This window comes from Gigantopelta aegis, unplaced genomic scaffold (assembly GCF_016097555.1).
Source record: "Gigantopelta aegis isolate Gae_Host unplaced genomic scaffold, Gae_host_genome ctg2811_pilon_pilon:::debris, whole genome shotgun sequence".
Lineage (NCBI taxonomy): Eukaryota > Metazoa > Mollusca > Gastropoda > Neomphalida > Peltospiridae > Gigantopelta > Gigantopelta aegis.
Genome location: NW_024533048.1, coordinates 15,882 through 37,838, shown reverse-complemented (window position 1 = coordinate 37,838; position 21,957 = coordinate 15,882). Strand labels below are relative to the sequence as shown.

At 35.2% G+C, this 21,957-nt stretch overlaps 1 protein-coding gene across 1 annotated transcript in view; it reads left to right on the top strand.

Moving 5' to 3' along the window:
- The window catches only part of LOC121391674 (adhesion G-protein coupled receptor V1-like), a 57,265-nt gene that overhangs the window by 22,636 nt on the left and 12,672 nt on the right, over window positions 1-21,957 (top strand). Inside the window, exons 9-18 of the mRNA XM_041523221.1 lie at window positions 648-750; window positions 1,600-1,832; window positions 5,430-5,532; window positions 7,141-7,379; window positions 10,119-10,221; window positions 12,607-12,848; window positions 16,987-17,092; window positions 18,214-18,440; window positions 19,822-19,933; window positions 20,450-20,679. Coding sequence (XP_041379155.1) covers window positions 648-750; window positions 1,600-1,832; window positions 5,430-5,532; window positions 7,141-7,379; window positions 10,119-10,221; window positions 12,607-12,848; window positions 16,987-17,092; window positions 18,214-18,440; window positions 19,822-19,933; window positions 20,450-20,679 — 1,698 coding nt within the window. The remainder of the gene's footprint in view (window positions 1-647; window positions 751-1,599; window positions 1,833-5,429; window positions 5,533-7,140; window positions 7,380-10,118; window positions 10,222-12,606; window positions 12,849-16,986; window positions 17,093-18,213; window positions 18,441-19,821; window positions 19,934-20,449; window positions 20,680-21,957) is intronic.

The following is a 21,957-nucleotide window of genomic DNA, read 5'->3' as shown; positions in this document are numbered from 1 at the left end:
CTGACGCCATATCACCGTAAAGAAAATGTGTTGAGTGCGTCGTTAAATAAAAAAACATTCCTTTCCTTCCTTCATAAATGTAGGGCGAGATTTAGCTCAGTTGGTTGAGTACTTGTTTGAGGTGCTTACTTCGCAGAATCCAACCACCTTGGTGGATTTATTTAACTGATTGGGTTTTTTCTCTTTCCATCCAGTGCACCACAATTGGTCAGAGGGCGTGGTTTGTGCTTTTCTGTCTGTGGGAAAGTGCATGTACAAGATCCCTTTCTGCATTATGAAAAAATGTGTTCCTACGTGTTATAATTATCAAATGTTGACATCCAATATCCAATGATTAATTCCGACGCTATATAACCGTAAATAAAATGTGTTGAGTGTGTCGTTAAATAAAACATTTCCTTCCTTCCGATGATTAATTGATCAATATGCTCTAATGGTGTCGCTAAACAAAACTATATATTTTTTTCATAAATGCAAGCACAGCACAATGTTACCATTCAAGAATTATAGTTATAGTTATAATAATAATAATAATAATAATAATAATAATAATAATAATAATAATTATTATTATTATTATTATTATTATTATTATTATTATTATTATTAATTTCAAATCGATTTATTATATGTATTCTGCTTTTCAGTTTGACGAAAAAGATGAAACATTCGAATTAAATATTCCAACAACAGCTACTGTGGAACCAGAAGCAAGAGGAACTATACAAATTACCATAACGGATAATGACAGTAAGGCGTTTCATTCAGTAAAACAATAGATACCCTAATTATTTTACCGTAATATTAATAGGCGTATTTACAGTACTTCCATACACGGTAAATATGGCTTTGGGCAATACACTGTGATAGTTTGGCGGCTACATGGAGTATAGACGTAAGCAAAGTTACACACCACAGCTTTGACATGATCATAGTGTTGGTTGTCTTGTCTAGATCTGAGTTTTATTAACTCGATACTGTGAGGTCTGATTGGTTGCAAGATCAATCTGTATCAGTGAACCAATTTTTGTTTTACCGCCAGTTGTTATTACTAATGACATGGTATATTCTATCATGTCTGTAAGAAATAAAACACGCTTGCTATTACTTGGAAGTATATACTAATCTACAGTGCTTTTGTTTTACCTTCGTGTACATGTCAGGAAAGAGTTTAACCTCGCTAATGCAAATGCGGCTATTACAAAATATCAATCTAATCAATATAAATATGTTCCATGTTAAACACATTTTCATATTATTCCTACAGACACTGACCATAATTGTTACGCAATCTAAAATGTGTTTGGATATTAAAGCATTGTAATCCTTAATTCGCAAACGACTGACATTTTGCTTACATTGTCACTATTACTGAGAAATACAAAATATTTATGGTAGAATAAGTGTTTTAGTAGCATGTTATGGAAAAGAGAAAACGGTAAGTACATCGAAAACTAGTCCACAACTTGTGAAATAGACCTACATGACTAAGATGAGTTTTGTGATTTTGACAGAATGGTGAAAAAAATAACTGAGACTGAACAGTGAAAAACCTGAGATGAAAAGAAACGGTTGTACATCTAAGTATTTTGTTTTCAGAATCTATATTTGAGTTTGACCAAGCAACATCCTCTGTAAACGAAGTTGATCAAAGCATCGACATATTGGTCCGAAGGGCAAACATTAATGGAAATGCACCTGGTGGCAGTTTGACTTTCTCTCTGACACCCGGAACTGCAGTTGCTGACGACTATAGCCTTACAACAGCCACGGTGAACTTTGGTGAAAATGAAGCTACCGCAATTGTGCCTGTTGATGTTACCGATGATGCAGTAAGTACCACTTTATCTTTATACAGGGATCGTGTTCATGATTAAGATCGACGATAGTCACTTTTTGCACCCTTGTTTGGGCTTCGTACACCATAAATATAGCATATCTTACCGTAATTTCACTTGAAATCCATATTTTGTGAAAGGTACAATTTCTTTTAATCACAAGATTTTCGTCAAACACATTCAGGTGCATTAGTACTGTTTAAACACTAAAATTTCAATAACAATTTTGTATTGGAATTTTGCCAGCATTCTTAAAACGGAAACGTCATGTACCCAGTTTATGGTTTTCGTAAGGAGATGCAAAGTGACATCATTGGAATACTGATGTCATTCAATTTTCACTACATTAAAATAAAAACTGGTCTACTAACATTGACCCCTGTCAAATTTCTATAACAAGCGGACTACGCTGTTTACAGGTATTTTTCTGTTTTTCATAATTCTGAACAAAATATTAATTTTAAGTTTTAAAAGATGAAACAAATAAAATGTACCTTTTGTCAAATATATCATGTCAAAATATTACCATTGGATATGTTTTATTTATTCAAAAAGTGACTATCGTCGACCTTAAATCATTATTCACTATACACAATGCTATCTGTTAATTGATAAATGCATTCTAAACACTTCTTTAATGAGACTGCACAGCAGTGCATGGATTAACCATTTATTTTATTTAATATATACTGACAAACTTTGAAAACGCAATTTGGTTTTAATGTAAAACTAACACAAATATATAATGTATATTTATGAATGTATTACTACAACATTCTAAGGTGACCGGAAATGTTCATGATAAGGAGAAGCCATCAATTGTAAGATCTTTTATACGTTCAACGTATGCGGTTTACACGTGCAAAGTATTGTGAACATACTGCACACATTTTCAGCTTCATACCACATTTTTAGTTTTCACCATTTTGTGTTAATTGCATGAAAAGATCCTACGTTGTCATGCGGGAATACACCGTAGCATGTTATAGTAATACATTCGCGGATAAACATTATATATTTTGTTTAGTATCACATTAAAACCACATTGCGTTTTCAAAGTTTGTCAGTATATATTAAATAAAATAAATCTTGACTTTTCATTTTCATCCAGTAGTTGTATTAGTATTTTGCTCATCTTCCCATTTCCATTATTTATCCATGCACTGCTGTGCAGTCTCAGTAAAGAAGTGTTTAGCATGCATTTATCAATTAACAGATAGTATTGTGTGTATGTGTGTGTGTGTATATATATATATATATATATATATATATATATATATATATATATATATATATATATATATATATATATATATATATATATATATATACATACATTACATTACATTACATTACATTACATTACATTATATACATTACATTACATCACATTACATTATGTTATACATTACATTACATTACATTATGTTATATCTATCCTATAACTTACCCATGATAAATCCGTGTGCCAATTTAGAATATTAACATGTGTAATAATGGTATGCAAATTTAAAGGTATATGTAAATGTGCAAGGTATATATATATATATATATATATATATATATATATATATATATATATATATATATATATATATATATATACTGGCGGGCAAAAGAATGTATACCGACGAAATATAAAACAAAAATAAAATAACTAAAACATATTTATTATAACATTCACATTTATTGAAATGATTATACGTTTTTAATTTATTACATGTAATTTCACAGTTGAACAATACCTACCGGTTGCATGATAATGTTCGATAGACACGTGGGGTCAGTTTGTGCATTGACACAATGTGCTGAAATAAAGACAGTCAACATTTCCAATAAATGTGTAGGCAATGAATGTCTAATAACGGGTATGACCACCCTGAGCATCAATACACGCCGCGACACGACGTCTCATGGAACGGGTCAATCGCCTGATGACGTCATTGGGTATTCTTCTCCATTCTTCTGCCAGAGCCTGCGCAAGCTGTTGTCTGTTATCTGGGGGGTTGGGACGTCGTCGGATTCGTGTATCAAGTTGATCCCAAAGGTGTTCAATCGGGGACATGTCTGGAGATCGAGCTGGCCAAGGTAAAACATCGATGTTGTTAGCTTGTATGAAGTTCTGTACTACTCGGGCAGTATGGGGCCTGGCGTTGTCGTGTTGAAATATGGGTTCACGTTGCTGTTGTTGAAGAAATGGAAGAAGCACGGGACGCAGGATTTCATCACGATATGTAACGTAGGTTAGATTACCATCGATGACGAGAAGTTCCGTCTTCTGGTCACCACAAATACCGCCCCACACCATTACACTGCCTCCGCCAAAAGGTTCAAATTCTTGAACACAGGCTCGTGCCGTTCTTTCTCCTCTACGCCTGTAAACTCGAACCCTGCCGTCGAATTTGTAGAGAGAAAACCTGCTTTCATCTGAAAACAGTAGCCTCTGCCACTGTTGAAGTCGCCATCGAAGTACTGTTCTGGCCCATCGTAACCTCCGGACGCGATGATCACGTGTCAGAACTGTTCCTCTATATGGTCTGTGCTCTTAGACGCCGTGCCACAGTGCGTCGACTTACAATACGACCCAAAGCATTAGATGAAGATGACGTCACAGTCCTATTGCGTAGATGTAACATTCGCAGATAGCGGTCTTCCCGCGGTGTTGTAACACGTGGTCTTGCGCTACGTGGTAGGTCAGTTGTTCTTCCTGTCTGCCTAAATCGTCTCATTAATCTCACTATCGTTGTTTTGGCGCAAGCAAATCGTCGTGCAATATCGGTGTACGGTGTTCCCATCTGCACCATACCAATGGCGCGTTCCCTCTGTTCTGCCGTTAGACGTGGCATATCTTAGGTGATGTTATGAACAAGTGGACTCTGCACATTCATACTTCTGCGTTTTTATACACATTTTGCACGTGCGACTTCACCAATTGATTGCGATAACAATGGCCAATGCCAGAACACAGAGTGGTGTTTGCACGGATGATGTCAATATTATCGATTTTTTATGTTATGCACTTTGACTATCGGTCTGATATAAGAAAATATTTAAGAAATCATTGGTATACTTTCTTTTGCCCGTCAGTACATACATATAGTCCAGTGTATCAAACATTACATTCCAAAGTATACTGATGGTTAGAAATATTGGAACACAAGCCGTTTTAGATTTAATTGGTTACTAGCATAGTGATGTCTTTATAAAATACAAAATAAAAATATGTTGGATTGAATGTCACTAACATGGGCTAACATGGGGTTAGATATCAATGACTATGTTAGCTTCCTGACACTATGGTTGAGAGTTTTGGTTGCAGTCAATATGTTTCTTACTACGGTGTGCGTTCCCTTATTTCGTTATATATTTCAGTATATCATGAAAATATAGCAGGTTAAAATTTATACAATTGCTAACAACAACAACAGTAAAAGAATACTACAATGCTTAGATTTATATAATTTTAAAGCATTTCAGTGAAACTATTTAATTTTGTATAATAAAATTTGTTCTGAATGTGAATATTTAATTAGGAAGTTTTCTGTATTTTAAAAGTAAATGGAATTTTATTACACATGTATTTTGTTTCAGAGAGATGAACCTGATGAAACCTTTAATATCACGTTTACCACAGATGCGAATATTGCTGCTGGAACGCAGTCATCGTCAGAAATAACGATCATTGATGATGATAGTACGTATATTTTATAAATTAAACAACATTCATTTTCATATAATTATATTTCCATTGACTTCTTTTTAATATAACGTCATCTCATTGGTCCAACCATAGCAAGTGTAGTTTGTTTATATCTCGATGAATGTAAAAATTACGTGGTCAGTGAACGTCTTATCTCATGACGTCACTTTATATCTCGATGAATGTAAACATTACATGGTCAGTGAACGTCTTATCTCATGACGTCTCTTTATATCTCGATGAATGTAAAAATTACGTGGTCAGTGAACGTCTTATCTCATGACGTCACTTTATATCTCGATGAATGTAAAAATTACGTGGTCAGTGAACGTCTTATCTCATGACGTCACTTTATATCTCGATGAATGTAAACATTACGTGGTCAGTGAACGTCTTATCTCATGACGTCACGTTATATTGGTATTTGTCTTATTAACCTTTATTTGTTTTCAAACCAAAAAAAAAATCTAAATAAAATATGAACAGTTAGCGTTATTATTAGTAAGTATGTTTTGAATTTAATTCCATATCCCCAATGTAGAAATTTAACCAAAACACACTATTTGTACTTATATATTTATGTATGTTACACAGTGATTAAAGAAATAACACATAAAAGTTTGTTTTGTTTAACGACACCACAAAAGCACATTGATTTATTAATCATCTTGTCCATCTTGTTTAGGAGAGCACATATAGACTATGCCTGTTCCTTAAAATATCTTAAAACGAAAAAAATAATGTAATAGTCTTTAAACGTCTACTGCATATTGCAATATATACAGTTTGCTATTATGGCATTGCTGGTGATGATAACACTATTGTTATTGTTGTCCTATTTCGAATAGTTATCAAGCAACAGAATACTCGGTGTAACTGAGCCCTTGTTTAGTTTTGTATTGTCACCTTTGTTATCTAGTTAGAGAATACTCGGCGTAACTGAGCCCTGGTCCAGTTTTGTATTGTCACCTTTGTTATCTAGTTAGAGAATACTCGGTGTAACTGAGTCCTTGTTCAGTTTTGTATTGCCACCTTTGTTATCTAGTTAGAGAATACTCCGTGTAACCGAGTCCTAGTTCAGTTTTGTATTGCCACCTTTGTTATCTAGTTAGAGAATACTCCGTGTAACCGAGTCCTAGTTCAGTTTTGTATTGCCAACTTTGTTATCTAGTTAGAGAATACTCCGTGTAACCGAGTCCTAGTTCAGTTTTGTATTGCCACCTTTGTTATCTAGTTAGAGACTACTCTATATAACTGAGGCCTTTTTCAGTTTTGTATTGCCACCTTTGTTATCTAGTTAGAGAATACTCCGTGTAACCGAGTCCAAGTTCAGTTTTGTATTGCCGTGTTGGTTATCTAGTTGGAGAACACTATTTCTAACGGAGTCCAGATTAACTTGTTTATTGCCACCTCTGTTATCTAGCTGGAGTTCTTATTCATATTTGTCACCCCAGTTGTCTAGTCATGATTCGTCTTTGTGTTATCACATCAGATGAACGTTTAGGCTAGGTAGTGTCCTGTTTATAAAATACTACCATAAAAGGACCCGGAAAAGTAACATTTAGATGACATTTTGTTCTGTTAACTAATATATTATTCCAGAATCAACGTTTGCCTTCGACGCTGCTACGTACAGTGGAAAAGAAGACGAAACTGTAACGGTAACTGTTGTCAGGACTGACACAATGACAGGTACAACGTCTGTTGATGTTCAGTTTGAAGCTCAGTATTCCAATGGAGAGGCAGTTGATGCTGACATTGTTAGTGCAGTGCCCCAAATTCTCACCTTTGACAGCGGTATCACTACCCAGACGTTTGAGATAACATTTAACGATGATGGGGTAAGACGTTTCTCGAAGTAATATGCTTCTTATATGTAGTTAATTAGTTAATTTGTATATGCTATATGAAATCCTAAACTGCGAAAGGTTAGACATTTTGTTAATTTGGTTACAGTGTCTACCAATTATTTCAGCAGCATCCAACTTCCCTCATCAGGTGTATGTTATTCTCTAACAGTCTATGTAATGTTCATCTGTATTACATACTATATAGTTTGGTAGAAAATCATGCTCCCCTGATGAAGGCAGCAGGATACTGTGGGATAGCAACTGTAAGTAAATTAATGATTTATTTATTTTTGTGACATTGTTTTTACGAACGTCTGCAATCATCCCTGTTTTCAGTGATTTGTTAAAATATTATTTTAAATCCACTTTGTGTAGAGTTTCAGTCATGGCTGGGATTTCTGGTTATTCATTCAAATTTCAAAATACATACATGGGTGAAAAAGAAGCCTCATTTCACATCTTTCGCTATAAAAGCAACAATATTTATCATTTCCAATGTCTTTGTTGATGTTTTATCTCTGGATGTATTATTGTGTAACACAATACTATGATTCCATGCATGCATTATAAACTATATAAAACTTATGTTGCTAAAAATGGTATGAGGTTTAACATATTCGTGTGACATAAACATTGAAACTATAATTTCTGACGATTACTGTGTGACAACTTCTCTTCACACCTGTTACACAATAAATGAATATACTGAATTCTGAAGCTTGACAAACAAGTTATAAAAAATCTGCCCCTATTATCATGAACACGAGTAAGAAAATTCTGTCTAGACAGTTTATGTACTTTTTAAAACATAAAATGATGTTTTTTCCCAACACAAACTGATTGGTAAAAACATACCTATATTTCCCTGCAAACCCATGCGCTTATACTGTGTGTGTATGTAGTTCTGCATGTTTAATGCACCAATAATCTCAACTACATTCAAATTTCAGGAGTGTAACATGCATCCTTTATTTTTGCATTCATGATTATTGTATTGTCTTAAATTTCAATTTTGTTTTCACTGGTGTGTGGTAGACTGAGATGGAGGGTCATCATCAAAGTTCTTTTATTCCTGATTCATGATATTATAGATCGATATATTGTAATGTCAGCAGTGTAACATTTTCAGAATGTAGCTACCTACAGTAATTACAACAACATACATGAAGTCTTATTTAATAAATTGCAGAAGTTCCATGTTCTAAAATCATATCCAAACCTGAATGTTACACACCTGACGTGAACTATCCTATATTGACCCATAGTGAACAAATCAAATTTTAAATATTTACATCTCATTGATAAATTGCATTGGGTAAAAACAGGTCAGTAGAGATATAAATTCTGGTTCCATTATTTGTTAACATGCAAACTGCATGTGTTCATTGAGCTTTTACTTCATTTTTGTCAGCATAGGTGCAAGTTTGTCAAACACATTTTGTAATTAGTACAAGTTTCCATGATAAATGTCACTATAATATTCATGGTGAATGATATTGGATACATTTCGTGGGCTTTGGCTTCGATATGATTTCGTTTGTGAAAGATCAGAAGTATAACACCACATACGTAATGTTGATTCATGTTATAATATGCCTGTCAAAAGAAATTGAATGATATGTTTGTTACCTTTGTTCAGTGTGTGATTGGAAGATCGGGTAGGATGTAATTAAATGTAATTGAAGCTGTTTGTTTTTACTATGAGGGTTGACGTTTTCATTTATATGTCTGGCACATTTACAAAAACATGACCTAATTTGTATCTTATTATTACATGTAGATTAAGACTGGACATTTACCATGGGATCTATTTACATACTACTGTCTGATTAAAGACATATCATATCATAATATTAACTACACAACAATTAAATGGGCATACGAAATGCAACTTGATATGTCAGGAGTTTGACAAATTGCCACTATTTAACGTGTTCTGTGATTAGTTGTGGTGATGTTTGTGGAGATTTCGAGCCAAACGTTTGGTCATTTGTTCAGAATAATCAGTATTGCTAAGGAAACCAAAACGATATGGTTAATATTGCCTAACCATTTTGTCACACAAACGTCTTGAAGTAACATTGTCCATTTTGTCAAAACAAATTTTATTTTTGTTAAACAATGTCTATTGTGACATGATTCAAAAGTGTTACTTTTTTCCATGTTTTGTTTACTTGATTATCTTAGCTTGAAAAACATAAACACATCTTTTACTTTGAACCAAATAGGACCTTTTTGGTAGAAGTGAAATATAAACCATTTGAAGTTCATTCAATGTTACGTCCGTTTTGTATTTTCTTGGATTCATATATCTCCATAATTGCAGAGGTTTTTAACTATACATGGCGTTACGTTTGACATGGCATGCCTCATTTGCTATTTGAACCACTTTGAGATCTCAACTCTTGTGTCACACAAAACGAGCCACCTGTGAAAATTCATGTCATAACGTTTCTATTTTAACTGTTTATATGGTTGACACTCTACTGCGTCTCGTGACCCTGTCTAAATACAGTTAATTCATCGAAGTCATGCTATAACTATTACATATTCCATGAGAACATGAAGCCATTTTGGTATTCTCAATATGACTGGCATTTATAATATTTGTTTCACTGTGGTCAGCACTAGACATATCCTTAATATTAGAAATTCATCACAAAATTATACTGGAGAAAAAGCAATGTCTCATATTCTGAGCGATTCAAAGTAAATCAAATGTAATTTCAGATTGTGGAGAAAGATGAAGTATACAATTACACAATAAAGTCATCATCGGTTTACGATATAGCTGCCCAGAGTTCCACTACAATTACAATTCAAGACAATGATGGTAAGTGCTTCATTATCTATCTGTGCATATGTTGCCAGTCCTAGACATGTGCCCACAAATATGACATAGGGTTGAAAATCATTTCACAAATTCTCGTATCGTGTGATAATATTTTTCTAAAATATTTTGTTCATGCCTTCAATAGTTTAGTAGCAACGTCTCCTAGAATATAGTACTTAAACCTCGGAAAATGTATTGAAGAAACACAAAATATGTTTGAGCAAGGATGGGTTTTAACTTCCAAAAGTCGCCCCATGCACACGCGTCTGTATCGTACGATGAAATACTAATTGAGTTGAGAAAATGATCCTGGTTTCCTGCCACTGTAACATGTGTTCGACTAACAGAGTTGTTTTGACAAACATAGTTAAACACTAAATACATTTTCTTCCTTAGAATGTCAGTGTCTGTATTTACAAAATATTTATGGTCATCTTAATGTTTGTAGGAGCCCAACAGTGGATTTTACTTCCCTAACAGTCTGTACGTCCGACACAAATATTTTGTGTTAGGATATAAAATTAATTTTCAGTTGTTACACATGTTAGGACGAGTAGATGTCCAGTGTGTAGTAGAGGGATACAGTGCATTTATTTATGATTTATTACATACCTATTCAATCTTACTATAGTCATAGAGATATTTTCAAACCGTGTGATAAATGTATCTTGGATTGCACATATGTGTGATCTTGACCGGATATGTTCTATAAGGAATTTAAAAAAAAATGTTAACTGAACTTGGCGCCTTCTTATTCCACAGTAACAATGTTCGGATATTTTTCTCCTAGTTTGAATATTTCACTTTGTAATATACTGTTTAAAAAACGTAGGGGAATTCTAATAAGAATTTACAAATGCCAAAATTGTAAGGTATATTAACTGTGGGGAATGGTTATATGATAATGGTGAATTAATTGGGTAAACATTACAACTGGTAGTTCAGTATTACAGTAGTTTTTCTGACGATTGGGGTCAGAAGTGAAATTTGAAAGTTGACGTTTTTTTTATCAGTAAATAGCAAATTCAAACAATAAAAATGACTAAAAATAAAACTATAACAACTGTATGATCAACAGAATGAAAAATATTGACAAAAATAATTTTCCATAGTCATTAATTGACCTTCCTGGAAATTGTCAAAATCGAGAATGACACCCCACGCACGTGTACGGGGCACCTGCGTGATGCACGTGCAATCTATGGAATATATTTCTGTGTGTTGATAAAAAGACCTGAACGTTCTTTACAAGGATTTCTGTGGTCAAAACGTATGTTCGGTCTAATAGTTGATATTAACATTAGTATTTCAGGTTCCCCTACTTTTTTTGAAAGGTTTAATATGTCACAGATTTGTTCAGATATATCTGTTATTTAGAGAAATATAATCAAAATGTTTATATTGTGAAATAACACTTATATTTCATGATATCTACTGATATGTTCAGATATTTTAAAGTGAAAGATCCTGGTTTTTAAACACTACGACGTATTTTTCACTATTAAACCAATTTTTTATAATTTAAATTAGAAGTACTTACATTATATTATTTAGAATATTAATTGTCGTGCACTTGCCGTGGTTCTGGTCATCCAGGTTTTTGTAATACCCAAACATGCATTTTTTATAATTCTAAAAACGCACGTTCATCTGAGAAGCAACGGTTATCGAGACAAGCTCTAGTCTATTTTTAGATGGTATTTCTCTGTTTAAATATCAGAGACTTTAGCTTCTCTCTGTTATAACCTTATACAAATGTGTGTACAGGTTTCTAGATTAACTAAACTTAGTGCCCATTTTCACTCAGAGAAACTAGCGTCTGTGCTTTTAAGATGTGACATAGGGGCGAGACGTAACTCAGTGGCAAAACGTTCGCTTGATGCGCGGTCGGCCTGGGATCAATCCCCGTCAGCGGGCCCATTAGGCTATTTCTCGTTCCAGCCAGTGCACCACGACTGGTACATCAAAGGCCGTGGTATGTGCTATACCCTCTATGGAATGGTGCATATAAAAGAGCCCTTACTGCTAATCGAAAAGAGTAGCCCATGAAGTGGCGACAGCGGGTTTCCTCCCTCAATATCTGTGTGGTCCTCAACCATATGTCCGACGCCATATAACCGTAAATAAAATGTTTTGAGTGCGTCGCTAAATAAAACATTTCCTTCTTAATATGACATTGTTGTTTACTATACTTGAATTGTTGTTAAATTTATGTAAACTGGTATACCGTACTATATATGTGTCAGAAGTGGGCGCTGCCCCAAATTTGATGTTTATACGTAGATGAAAGATGAATTAAGGTATGTTCACCCCCAAATTGCTGGCATTATCTGAGTCCTGACGCCTATGCAATCAAATATATAAAGAGTTAAATTTATTTTTCAGTTTCGCAAGTTAAGTTTAGTCAATCAGAAAGTACCATCGGCGAAGCAGATGGAACAGTTAGCATTACGGTTGACCGCACCAATGCTGAAGCAAATTCGCCTAGTGTTACTGTGGATCTTGAATTTGGTGCAGCCGGGCTTGCCACTAAAGGGGTGGACTACACGGAACCTACACCATTTCAAGTGACGTTTGCCGAAGGGGAGAGTACTGCAAATGTTAATATAAGCATTACTGATGATGATGTAAGTACATGTATATCCAATACAGTAACTAAGCTCCTTTTCTTTATTTAAGTCAATATAGACCGGTAACTGTAACGTTTCATAATTGTTAAGTAACTTCACATACACACACACACACACACACACACACACACACACACACACACACACACACACACACACACACACACACACACACACACACACACACATTTGTTTGTGGTCAGCTTTATTTACGCTATGCATTATGAAGGGACTATTTTCATCTGAACGACAAAACTATATTCCCTGATCAAAATCGTATCTCTGTAGAAGGCAGAGTCGAAAGGAGGTTAGGCAAAGTCGTTTCTTTTCACTATGAAGCTGTTCAACTATATCTGCTAAATGTAAAAATTCAATTTCGATATTTAAAAAAAAAAAAAAAAAAAAAAAAAAAAAATATATATATAAGCATTTAAAATAAACTATAAAATATTTTATATTTTTCTGTCCAGTTTTAGTCAATTTGACAATAATGTAAGCCTCATTTGAATTCCATTTTAAGAAATAACATGTACTGACTGTATACGTTGAACTTTGTTGATAGTAAAAAAGTTTGCTGCATCGTATTGCGAATGTTGTTGTTAAAGTGTGTACGTGACGTCTACAGCAACAGAAAAAATGGTTTTATAATACGGTTGTTGTTCTTATACATCTTTACATCTCTAAGCGGATTCAAAGGACGGGCCAGGGACCCTTCCATAAATATAATCAAGTGTTTCTCTTTTTGTCTGCCATTTTCAGGAGTTAATACCTATGCTCTTTTCCCAATACCCCCAAAACATATATTTAACGGATTGACCCCTGTTTAATACTACAAAATAGCGACAAGACATGCATAAAGGTTAGACAATTTACCATAAACACATTATAGGGACATTCCTGAGTTTGCTGCATTGTAATATTTTCCCGACTAATAAAATATTTCTACGAAAAAAAGAAGAAAGAAATGTTTTATTTAACGACGCACTCAACACATTTTTATGTACGGTTATATGGCGTCAGACATATGGTTAAGGACCACGCAGATCTTGAGAGGAAACCCGCTGTCGCCACTTCATGGGCTACTCTTTCCAATTAGCAGCAAGGGATCTTTTATTTGCGTTTCCCACAGGCAGGATAGCACAAACCATGGCCTTTGTTGAACCAGTTATGGATCACTGGTCGGTGCAAGTGGTTTACACCTACCTATTGAGCCGTGCGGAGCACTCACTCAGGGTTTGGAGTCGGTATCTGGATTAAAAATCCCATGCCTCGACTGGGATCCGAACCCAGTACCTACCAGCCTGTTGACCGATGGCCTAACCACGACGCCACCGAGGCCGGTATATTTCTACGATTAAACTTTCATATTAAATATATTTTGTTGTTTAGAATATCTGTGTCTGTATATTCAGTGCGTTTCTGGTCATCTTAATATTTGTAAGAAGCCCAAACTGGATTTTGTCTTCAAATAATTTCGTACACGAAATTTATTTTTTTAGAAAATAAAATGAAATTTAACCTAGTACAAATATTAGAACGATCAAACACACAATTAATATACAGCCACCTATATTTTAAGTAGAAAAATATATTTGATATGTAATTACAATCGTTAAAAGTCTCTGTCGATAACATCTTAAAAATTGAAGCAAACTCGTGAATGTCCCTTTATCAATGAGTGACAACCAGATCTGATTATGTCCAATCTTTGTGAAAAGGAGAATAGTCTACGATTACACATTTTTGAGACAGTTGTTTTATTTGTTTTTGTTTCTTTGAAGGACACATTTATGTACACGTAGGAGTGGAAAGCCATATTAATTGTTAAAAGAAACAAAATTACCTTTTTTTCTTACTCAACTCCTGCAATCAAGAAAATGTCCACAGCATAAAAATATGCGTTTTTACATATAGTCACGCAGAAAAAGTGCCGTGGATAATGAAACACTCCACGGCAATCTCCACGGCATTGCCGATTGCCGTGGACAATTTGAGGATTTGTTATTTTTCTGATACATCCATTTGTAAACATAAAAAATCTGTTTTTTTCTTCTTCTTCTCAAAACAATGACTTTGGTTCTGATAGTCAGCTCTCGAAGCGTTTGCATTAGTAAAATATATAGAATGGAGATGCGATATCATAGTTTCATAGCATAGGCTTTCGATGTGTTTAATAGTCAGCTCTCGTTACGTTTACATAGTAAAAATATAAGATGAAGTGAAATTATAGTTTAAAATATTGATTGTCTTCTAATAATCAGCTCTCGAGTTGTTTGCATTAGTAAAAAGATGTGGGCCGGGGCGTAGCCTGGTGGTACAGTGTTCGCTCTATGCACAGTCGGTGTGGGATCGATCCCCGTCGGTGGGCCCACTGGGCTATTTATCGTTCCAGCCAGTGCACCACGACTGGTATATCAAAGGCCGTGGTATGTACTACCCTGTCTGTGGGATGGTGCATATAAAAGATCCTTGCTGCTAATCGGAAAGAGTAGCCTATGAAGTGGCGACGGCGGGTTCCTCTCTCAAAATCTGTGTGGTCCTTAATTATATGTCTGACGCCATATAACCGTAAATAAAATGTGTTGAGTGCGTCGTTAAATAAAACATGTCTTTCTTTTTTTTAGTAAAAAGATATAAGATGGTGAAGCGAAATTATAATTTGAAAGATTTACTGACTTGGATTCAGAACCTGTTCAAATGTATCAATATATTTTTTGTTCCAACATATGTACCAATATAAGCGGATCCAATGGAGGGACCAGGGGACCACCCTAAATATGTTCAAGTGCCTTTTTGTTTTCTCTTTAGCTCCACTATGATTTTCTGGGCCGTTTTCACAAAATAAATCTGAATGACAAAAGCGTATTCCAATATCAAAATCTAATTTTTGCACAAGACAGTTGAAAAGACGTTAGGCAAAGTCATGATTGCTTAAATGATATTTTGGAAAGGTTGAAGTTTTGAAATTTAAAAAAAAAAAATTTTTAACCATTTTATACAAATAGGAACGTTTAAAAGTCTGTCTTCTCCTGGAGGTTTAGTTAGATAGTTCTGAAACTACTATATGCATTTTCAGGGACAGTCTTCACAAACTAATAGACCGATATTTTTGACATTTTTAATTTTTAATTTGTTTTGTTAAATTAAAACATTTTGAATAGAAATTTAAACATTTTAACTAGAAATCTAACTCAGAAAGTTTTAAAAAATCGATCTTCTCCTAGAGTGTTCAACAAACAGTTCTGAAACCTGGTAATATGATTCTCTGGGGCAGTCTTCATAAACTAATTTTGAAATAATTTAGATTTTTTTTAATTTTTGTTTTAAATTTCAACAAAAAGTAACATCAGGTGGTCTTTACAAATTAATGAATTATCTAGTACTGATAAAACTGAATCTTAAATAACGGAGCTCTATAGGCTGATAGCCCTCTTGTTTTTATCCCACTGCCCCTTTCTTTTCTCTCCTTTGAATCTAATCTCATTTATCCCAGATCTGGGAGGTCCTCCGATCTTTCAACTTCTTTCACTGTCCACCTCCACATCCCAGTCCATGTCCCTCCAACTGTGACAGACGCTTGTCTCTTATGGCTATCCATGTCATAACCTGTCATATCTCATTTAGTTGTGGGCTTAAATCAGTCTGTACAGTGGTTAGTTATGGCATAGTTAAGAGGCATTTGTAATCACCTACTATGGTCCCCTACTACCGATGGTCGTCAGTTAGTGCTATGGTGAGACCAGCTTTATTTGCGGTAGAAGACTACGATGCCAGGTTGGTACAGGGAAGGTCACGGATAATGTACCCATTGAGAAGTTGAAATGGAAAGCTCAGAAGACCGAGTCAACTGACAGATATGGTCGAAACAGATTGAAATCGAGAAATTGGAAAAAGGTTTATGTCAAGATAATGAGAATGATGCACAGAGGGTGACAATGTGAGCCAGCTTTGATGGAATTTGAAATAATGTTTCTTAAAATTTGCATTGGGTTGCCGTTTTCAAGAGATGATCTGTGTACCCTTTTTACCTTAGTCTCCCAAATAGTTTATGGATCTGGCCGTGAAACACATAACAACTAAAATGTCCTAGCTTGTTAATGATGAAATTTCCATCGGTATTACTTTATATTTGTAGATTGATGAGCCAGAGGAAATGTTTTTGGTTGCATTTGGTACAAATCCCAGTCTGTACAATGAGCATACTTTCACGACAATAGGTGTTAAAATCACAGATGATGACAGTAAGTTAAAAAAAATCCACCTATTAGACCAAACAAAACAAATTTCCGGTCTCTGGTCAGCGATTTTAACCATAGCGCGTCTACTTCGATATTTGAAAAGCTTTTCTTGCTATGACGTGAAACCGCATTTGGAGCCAAAATGTCATCATGCATGAACTAGGACGTGCATTCTGATGTCAATTTAAATATTCCCCTTATTTCGGTATTACAGATATCCACCTTTTCTGTGCAATCCATGCTTTAAAAAACCACACAAAAACCCACACACACAAAAAAGAGAACCTGCATCCCCGCATCAATTCCGGGATTTTGGTTTGACCAGAGACCAGCTTTTCTCTCTCTTTGTTTTGCCTTATGTGACTAACATACATGTATCAAAGGATCTTCAAGATAAATATCCAGAAACCAATGGATGGTTGAACAGAAAACCCCACACAGTTATACAGTTGTGAATATTTTACTAATGTGTTAATTTGTCAAAGTACTATTCTATGTGGACACTACATATATGCACTTCCCATATAGACACTACATGCACATGTAAGTTTATACTCCTCTCTCTCTCTCTCTCTCTCTCTCTCTCTCTCTCTCTCTCTGTCTGTCTGTCTGTCTCTCTCTGTCTCTCTCTCTCTCTCTGTCTCTCTGTCTGTCTCTCTCTCTCTCTCTCTCTCTCTGTCTCTCTCTCTCTCTCTCTCTCTCTCTGTCTGTCTGTCTGTCTGTCTGTCTGTCTCTCTCTCTCTCTCTCTCTCTCTCTCTCTCTCTCTCTCTCTCTCTCTCTCTCTCTCTCTCTCTCTCTCTCTCTCTCTCTGTCTGTCTCTCTCTCTCTCTCTCTCTCTGTCTGTCTGTCTGTCTGTCTGTCTCTCTGTCTGTCTCTCTCTCTCTCTCTCTCTCTCTCTCTCTCTCTCTCTCTCTCTCTCTCTCTCTCTCTCTCTCTCTCTCTCTCTCTCTCTCATATATATGCAAATACACACAATATGCATGAATGATGCACTCTTTCCCACTTGTATGGGCACATTGTATTTTTATTTTTAAATGTGGAAAACTATTTGCAAACATAATCTTGAGTCAACGTTAATGTTAATTACAAAACAAAACCCATGATTTGTGTTTGTATTTTTCAGTTTCCTACTTTGAGTTCGCTAGTAATACCTACTCTACAGATGAAGACCAGAATGTTACGATTACGATCAATCGGAAAAGCCCTGTTGGTACTGTTAGCGTCATTGTTAATCTTGCTCTCGCCCATGTGACGACCACTGCAGCTGACGTGGTTTCATTTCCATCCACCGTTACCTTCCCAGCAGGATCTGCTTCACAACAATTTACTGTTAATATTATGGATGATACTGTGAGTTTAAAAATTGTACTTGATCATTTCTAAACGACAGACACAATTACATCTCTAACACTATGAAAATGTTTTGAATACTGTTTTATTAAATCTGCAATTTTGAGTGTATTTATATCATAAATCATCTAGATTAATTTCGTACATGAGACATACCATTGTTTGATAATTTTTAGCTACAGTCTCGAGTATGTCTGTATCATTTAAGCATTTAGAATAGATGATTTGAATTATTTTGTTTTCCTGTGACATGTCATTTGTTGACAACAAGAAGAAAATTTAATAATCACCATTTCAGTGCTAAACGACGAAATTTGTTTCACTGCAAAGTACGCATGAATACAGCATATAGCAAACGACAACATAACTTGCCTTTCTAGTTATAGTTTAGTGGCAACAAAATATAAATGTTATTAATATTTAAATATAGAAAATATGAACGTATCAAGACAAGCGCCGGTACATCTTATAATTTCAATACTCACTGAAAACAGTTGATGTCAGTAAGGATAAGCAATATGTTCACGCCAGTAAATAGTTTAATGAACCTTTTTGTAATTAAAGCATGTTATGCACACACGTCTATGTACAATTGTCCTGAACGGATAATGTCTACTTTTCACTTAGTAGTGACAGTAAAATGCATCATGCATTCTAAGGAAGTGACAAAATACAGATATTAGATTTGGCCTTGTTCTTCTGCCATACACGAAGTCGTGTGACAGCAACTGATTGTAGTTCAACATCCCCATTTTATACCCATCTTGTACGAGTCAATATGGATTCGATATCGGCAGCTTTAAGGAATAAACAAAAATTATTTTGAAAACTGAATTGTTTTTGGGGTTTGTAAAATTGTCTAAGACACTTACATGTTTAAACCTTAGAAATGAATGCCAGCCAGATGACACCATATATGATACTGATTGTACGAAATTGGCACAAGAAAGAAATCCTCACGGAGTGTCAAGCATAACGGTCCAGAGTTAGGAGCACCTATGCTATTTATAGTCTTTTAGCGGTTTTGTGTTTGTTTTTTGCGTGTATGCATACCATATACCAAGTAAAACATCAGTGGCGAATGCTATTAAATATTAATTAACAAAACGTTATCCAAATGTTTCGAATGTGTGCAGTTTAATATATGTCCAGTCAAGGATTGAATATACATTTAGTTTCATAGGTTAGTGATTTATCTATCCATCCATCTATCCATCCATTCATCCATCCAGCTAGAATTTTATCTTGATATAGAGTATGACAAAACAGGCACATTTTCTTCCGCAAATGGTCGGGGGGGGGGGGGGGGGGGGGTGGTTAGGAGGTGGGCCTTCACCGCAGTAACGGTTATTAATATTTAACATTGTTTGTTTTACCGTAGGAGGATGAAGCCAATGAGACATTTACTTTTGTGATATCAGAGGTGGCGAACGTGTACAATATTGTACCTGGTGGTGTGGGAACTACTACCGTCACAATAGTTGATAATGATGGTAAGGTATTCTACTGCTGTGGTTTTTCGATTCACTGCTAAATATAGGATCCTTCAATATTATGTTTTTAACATTATCTATGTTTAATATCTAAATAGAAGTGTTTCTGAGAACGAAAAGTGTCTTACTTCGACAAGAGTGAGACGAACCTAATTGGATTTTTAGTGCATGTTTAAAAAAATATATTTTACATTTCACTGATAGCAGTTGCGTTTACTATATACGAATGGTTAGATACAATAAGCTGGAAAAAGACATTTTGTATTTGAACTTTTATTAAGGGTGATATTACAGGTAAGGGGGATACATTGTTTGCATTATATACTTATGGAAAATGCTCTCAAATCAATTGTGAAGTTTGTAATTGGTTGAAATTTGCAAACTGTGTGGGCATACCATAATTTAAAAAATAATCTCATGTTTACAAATAGCCACTAAATATTGTTTTGAAAACTATTTATGTTTTTATTCCCATTTAATGTAATTTAACATCTGTCTTATATTTGTATTTGCTAGTGCCAACAATCTCACTGGAAAATCCACGTCCAACGTATGAATCTACTGGACCACTGGTTGTGACTGCGACTAGAACAAACGGATTGATCGGACAAATCACTGTCGGCCTTACGGTAACTGACGGCACCGCTGTGGCAGGACAAGACTATGTGGCTCCAAGTCCAGCTCAGATCGTGTTTGAAGATGGAGAAGCTAGCAAATCAATTGACATTGAACTTAGAGATGATATTGTAAGTTGATCGAGTGTGAGACATCTGTATCTATTTGAAAAAAAGGAATACAACCATCTACAGTTCAATGACTATGTAAATATAATCAGTGTTGCATATCTAATTTTGCTGGTGAATATATAAACGAAACACCTGCCATCAATTCATGACATCATACTGTCACAGGGTTCTCATTTTCTTTTTTTTGAGTTCTGCCTTGTTCATATATATAAGCTTGACTATGCTAATGGGTTTTGTTCGTATTATACGAGAAGTCTAATTTCGTGACATGTTGAGTTAAGACCGACCTCGGTGGCGTCGTGGTTAGGCCATCGGTCTACAGGCTGGTAGGTACTGGGTTCGGATCCCAGTCGAGGCATGGGATTTTTAATTCAGATACCGACTCCAAACCCTGAGTGAGTGCTCCGCAAGGCTCAGTGGGTAGGCGTAAACCACTTGCACCGACCAATGATCCATAACTGGTTCAACAAAGGCCATGGTTTGTGCTATCCTGCCTGTGGGAAGCGCAAATAAAAGATCCCTTGCTGCCTGTCGTAAAATAGTAGCCTATGTGGCGACAGCGGGTTTCCTCTTAAAAGCAGAGTCAGAATGACCATATGTTTGACGTCCAATAGCCGATGATAAGATAAGAAATCAATGTGCTCTAGTGGCGTCGTTAAATAAAACAAACTTTACTTTTCTTACTGTTAAGTTAAGAGTTTCTTTTACAAACGGTAATATTCAAACATGCCGGCTACATAAACGTCCAGATCTTAGCATAATATAACTTTTGAGGAACGTGTTACATTGCAATATCACCAAACTCCAGATGATCTCTTTTTGACTACATTCAGAATTCTCACCTAGAGTCTGTCTATACATCGTCAGTAAGTTATTGATATTACTGGGCCATACAGTTGTTACCAACAGTCAATATTCATGTGATGACACCACCAACTTAGTAGATACATTTAATTATGCGTACGGTTTACACTTTTATTTATTTCCGTGATTATAAATAGCTAACGTCAGATAAAGTGTGTTTTATTTAACAATACAACCAGAGCACATTGATTTATTAATCATCGGCTGCTGGATGTCAGGCATTTGGAAATGTTGACATATAATCAGAAAGGAAACCCGCTACATCTTTCCATTAGTAGCAGTTTTTAGGTATTTTATATACACCATCCAACATACGGGATATCATATACCAGTTTTGGTTAGCTAGAACGAGTGCCACCGAAGTGAATCGATAGTAGACCGACCGCGCATCAAGCGCGAGTGCTTTACCACTGG